Source organism: Octodon degus, unplaced genomic scaffold (genome assembly GCF_000260255.1).
Source record: "Octodon degus isolate 3935 unplaced genomic scaffold, OctDeg1.0 scaffold00112, whole genome shotgun sequence".
NCBI lineage: Eukaryota > Metazoa > Chordata > Mammalia > Rodentia > Octodontidae > Octodon > Octodon degus.
In genome coordinates this window covers 6,070,395-6,075,548 of record NW_004524688.1, presented here as the reverse complement: position 1 = coordinate 6,075,548, position 5,154 = coordinate 6,070,395, and the positions used below count along the sequence as shown (strand labels likewise).

The 5,154-nt window shown below is 52.0% G+C and overlaps 1 protein-coding gene across 1 annotated transcript; it reads left to right on the top strand.

Annotated features, from left to right (window-relative positions):
* Positions 1–2,346: 2,346 nt before the first annotated feature.
* Positions 2,347–3,357, top strand: Tex19 (testis expressed 19). Its single transcript, XM_004639546.1, has one exon. The coding sequence runs from the start codon at positions 2,347–2,349 to the stop codon at positions 3,355–3,357; it is 1,011 nt and encodes a 336-aa protein (XP_004639603.1).
* Positions 3,358–5,154: the final 1,797 nt, after the last annotated feature.

Sequence of the window (5,154 nt, the reverse complement as noted above, 5' to 3'; positions counted from 1 at the left end):
AAAAAAAGAAAGTAAAAAGCTGAAAATTAAAACAACTGGAGGGCCAGCCATATAGCTCAGTGCAAGCAGGTGCAGGGTCTGGGGTTCGATCCCCGGGCCTACCGGGTGGGCTGAGATGGCAATTGAGATTGGGCATGGCACGCCTGGAGGCTATAAACAGGTGGATCACTATCAGTCTTATATAACAGTGAGATCCTGAACACCCTGTAGACTGTTCCCCAAAAAAAAAAAAATACAAAAAATACAAAAAATAAAAATAAAACAACTGGATACCACCTTAACTCCTGGAATGACCAAATCCAAAATGTTGACACCGAATGTCCACAGTGATGTGTAACAGCAATCTCCTCCGATGTTGGTGGGAATGCAAAGCGGAGCCATTTTGTCACTTTGAGGGATGGGTTGGCCATTTCTTACAAAACTAAACACTTTCTTACCAATAGCAATGTTCATAGCAGCATTGGTCATAATTACCAAAACCTAGAAGTGATAGTCACACTTCCCAGAAAATGAATGGATAAAGTTTGTATGTCCACTTGACAAAAAAATAGGTTGCACTTGAAAAACTAAACCAGGAGTGGTGGCTCACACCAGTATTCAGGAGGCCGAAGCAGGAGGATCACTATAAATTCAGGGCCAGCCTGTGCTACACAGTAAGTTCAAAGCCACCCTGAGGTACAAAGCCACAGCCTGTCTCAAAAACAAACACCGTAACGAACAAATGAATAAACAAATGGAACTCTCAAGCTACTAATAGGCCATGAAGGACATTTACAAGCATATAAGAAAGCAAAAGAATTTGAAAAGATTACATAATATAAAGACCAGCCAGGAATGGTGGCACATACTGCCACATAATCCCAGCGCTTGGACGGTTGAGGCAGGGAGACTGGTGACTGGGAGACCGCAAGTTCTAGGCCAGCCTGGGTTACACGATGAGTTTAATGCCAGTCTGAACTACATTGAGAGATTCTGTCTCAAAACAAAACAAAACAAAACAAAACAAAACAAAACAAAACAAAAAAAGTGAAGGAGAGAAATAACAACTGGGCTGAGACAGATCGGGGGCGGCCAGGGCAGAGGAAGGGATGCGCAAGTGGAGCTCAAGCATTTGAACCAGTGAAAGTACGAATACGGTGGTGATGAGTCCGTGGCATCACGTAGGTGTCCTGACCCATAGCAGGGCCAGCATCACAGCGGTGCACAGGTGAGCCCTGGGAAGCAGCTCCCATTATAATAAATAAACCACGCTGTCACCGCATCCGTCAAGGTCCCGTGTGCGCAGGGACGTGAGGTGCGCGGAGTTCTGCTTTCCACTCACCCTTGCTGCGAACTCACAACTCCAAAAATAAAATCCTTTTTTTTTTTTAATCTGAAAGTCTTCATTTAAAGGGTGCAAAGATGAAACACAAAGAGCAAAATGCGTTTTAAACATAGTTAATATGGGCAGTTTATAAAATTCTTAAGAAACCTTTATTAGGAAGCTATAAAGGAGGCACGTAACTCGAAAATCTCGGCAGAAACGGGATGGGACCTAGCGCAGGGCCAGGCCCGGTGGCCACGCCCAGGGGGCGGCCGGCAGCGCAGGGGAAGAGGAGCAGCCCACCTGGAGGGCCGGGTGAACCTTGCCTGCTCCCGCGCACGTGGCCAGCACTTCCTCTTCCTGAAGCGAGGGCTCATGGGAGATATGCAAATGTTCGCAGGGCACCATAGGAGTCCTTTAAAGGCCGAGGAGGGCGGGTCCACCTCGCTGGCTCCTGGGAGCTGGAGCTCGGTGCTCGAGGCTCGAGGCTCAAAGCTCAAGGCTTGGAACCAGGTGAGGGGCGCTAGGAGGGCTCGGCGGCCTAGGGCTGGGCAGAAGCCCAGGGAGAAACCGGTCCGTCAGTCCTCATGGTCAACTTGAGTCAGGGATTGTTCTCGCTCCCGCTTCCGGGTCCTGAGTGCCGCGAACCAGACTGTCGGGCTCTGAGGGGGTTGGGATGTTTGGCGAGGTTGAGGGTTGGCAGGGGACCCCTGACACTGTAGCTCAAACTGAGTAGGGCCAATCAATGAGCTTGAACCTCCACACCCCTTTACTCTCGGGGCACCAGCAGCTGGGCCACCAGGGGGCACCTAACCCCACTTTGTCTTCCCAGAGACTGGAGCCGTGCTCAGCTAGAGAAGTTTCCAGAAGCTTGGAGTCACCAACCTTGGCAGGTCCTGATTGCATTGGGACCCAGTGCCTCAGCCCTACTCCCAAGTTTCTGAACAAGAAACGCCTTCTTGCCCTTGTCCATCTTCCTCCCTTCCTCTACCCAGCACCTCCCTGGTACTAGCAAGTGTGGTCCCCAACAAACTCGCCTGGCCATGTGCCCTCCGGTGGTTGTGCGCCAGAGCAGAGAGGGTATGGTCTACCTCTATGCTTCCTGGCTGTATGAGCTACAGCATGGAATCCCTCTGGAGGTCTGCTTCACTTGCTTCAAGGTTGCCTTCCTGGACCTCAAAGATATGCTGGAGTCAGATGACTGGGAGGATGAAGAATGGGACCCCATGGAGCTGGATGAGGCAGAGCATGAGCAGGCGGTAGCCCTAGGGCCTGCAGCTAGCTGGGGGCCCTGGTCCTCGGTGTCAGCCTCACAGGGATCAGAGGAGGAATACCTGGATGATCCTGTGGTGCCCACCGAGCTGGAGCCTCAAAGTGCAGTGCCTCTCAGCCTGGGTTCTGAGCACAGTGACTGGACTCAGGCCCTTCCCTGGAGGTTTGAAGGGCTTCCTGCCTGCAGTCACTGGCCGAGCCCCCCTCCTCTGCAGGTGTTTCCCAGTTTGAGGCTGGCTCCTGTAGAGCCCATGGTGCTAGAGCTGGGCACCATGTGGCCATTGGAGCTGGAGGAGGCTGAGGCCTGGTTGCTGGGCCTGCAGGTCTTCTGTGTGGTAGCCTTCCAAGGTACCACCATCTACCTTCGGAAGATGAAACCATGTCAGGCCCTGAGGAACCTAGGCCAGCGCTGGAAAGTGCTGCTGGAGCCTACTGAAGTGTGGGTCCTGAAGCTCCAGGAAACAGCCCAGCCGCACAACCTGCTCAAGTGCCAGCTTAGCATCCTGGAGAAAACACAGCACAGTGAACAGGAGCAGCTGTTCCCTGCATATGCGATCCTGCAGAAGAAAGGCTTTACCATTGTGTCCTACTTGCCCCGAGGTGTGAATCAGGAACACTCAGCCCCTGGTTTGTGGTTCCCCACCTGGAGCCCAGACACTGGCTTTGTGGACAGTGGGAGCTATGTTTCCAGGAGCTCTATAGACAGCCTGGCTGTCACAGGAGTCTTGGCCCTGGGGGAGCTGTCCTCCTTCCAGCAGTTTGGCCCTGAGCTGGAATACTGAGGAGGTGAGTGTGGGAACTGGACTCACCACTGAACTAAGGATTGGACTTGTACCTGTGTTCCATACAGGCGACTGTCATACGGTTTAGAGTATCATACAGAACTGCACTTGCGGAGGTGCAAGGCTGTCTGGTGTGAGACTTGGAAGTAATCAAAGCACTATGCTCCGGCCGGGGGAAAAGGACGTTGCTCGGATGACACCACCAAGGAACACGTGGATGATCTACATGTGTTCTAGTATTTTACGGGATGGTCTCTGAAGTGCCAGGAGACCCTGAAGCAGCTGCAGTCTCTGCTGTGATGTGGGAGGAAACCCACTTTCCAGTGTTGGCTTTTTATTGTTTTACTGTTTAACTCCTGTTCCTTTTTATAGGTTTTAGTTAAATAAAATTCACATGAACATTGCACTGAGAGCTTGTGGGGTCCCTTGGCATGTCCCAGGACTGTCCTCACAAGTGTCTTCTTGATTCTGAAATCCCAGCAGGTGAGGGGAGCAGGGGACGGTGTGGGGAGTTTGTGTCATATAGGTTATTTAGTCACACACGCACAGATATGCTCAAAGCAAACGGCCTGCAAGTTTTAAACATCACTTCTCACCAAACACGGACTTATGTGCCCCAGATTAAAAAAAAATATGTATCTGTAGGGCAAACCATGTGTAAAGGATGTTAATGTCTTGAGAGACAGTGGTGCATGCTTCAGCATCTGTTTGCTCTTTAGAAAAGGTACTGGGGCCAGTTTTCAAGGGTAGAGTGTGGGGAGCACTTGGGTGACAGTTGTGTCCCTCCTGCTGGTAAGCTGAGAGTTTCCTCATTCCTCAGCGTTGACTATAACTGCATAACCCTCTGTGGTTCAAGAACAGCCAGATGTGTTATGTACATACCAGCCCCATACAAAGAATGCCAACATTCTGTACTGTAAACATGTACCCAAAGTGTCGGAGGGGTTGGGGGAGAGTCTAGCGATGTGCAGTGTTAATGTGAGTATTCATCTAGCTGCCCCCCCCCAGCCTCATGTACTTAAGGGTGGGGCTCTGGGTGGTGGTTGGACCCTGGAGGATAGTCATCAGCCGAGTAGTCCAGCAAGGGAAGGTGTCCACAGGGCCCTGAAACTGCTTGGACAAGGTCCTGTGGCCTGTACCTGGGGCCAATGGGGGAGATCCTGGGAGGCCAGGGTCAAGAGGGCTCGGCCAGAGGACTAAGCAGATGTAGCAGCAAGGCTGGGATAGGTAGGGGGTCTGTGAAACACCACAGAGGGCAGGAAGATGCCAGCGAACAGTTACCTCTGCTGCTGGATCCATCTCCTTGTGCCTTAAGCACAGTGGCAATCCTGTAGCTATCCACTCAGCTGTGCTGTTTCTGACCTTGGGCAAAGCCCAGCCTTACCTGGAATGGGAACAGCATTCTCTCTTGTTGCCATGAGGAAAAACAAGGAGTGTGCGGCATTGAGCATTGTGCTTGGTGTTTACTTGGGGTGCTACAGTGTGGAGGGGGAGGCTGGTGCTTCCGGCTCCTCCTCTGGGCCCCAGGAATTCTCTCAGCTGTGTCTTCAGGTCCAGGCTCCCCTGTTCTCTCTGGAACCATAGAACATTGTCCAGGTGCAGAGATCTCAGGAGGGCTCAGATATTCGCCTTTGTGGCTTCTGCCCTGCAGGTACTAGAGGCAGCCCTCCTGGGCGCAGTGACAAGGAGAGTGGGACATAAGTCTCAGAACAACCCTACCACAACCAATCACCTTGCTGGGAAACTGGGCACAAGCTTCAAGGAAGGGGACCTGCCTGAGTCTCCAGGTAGAAGCCC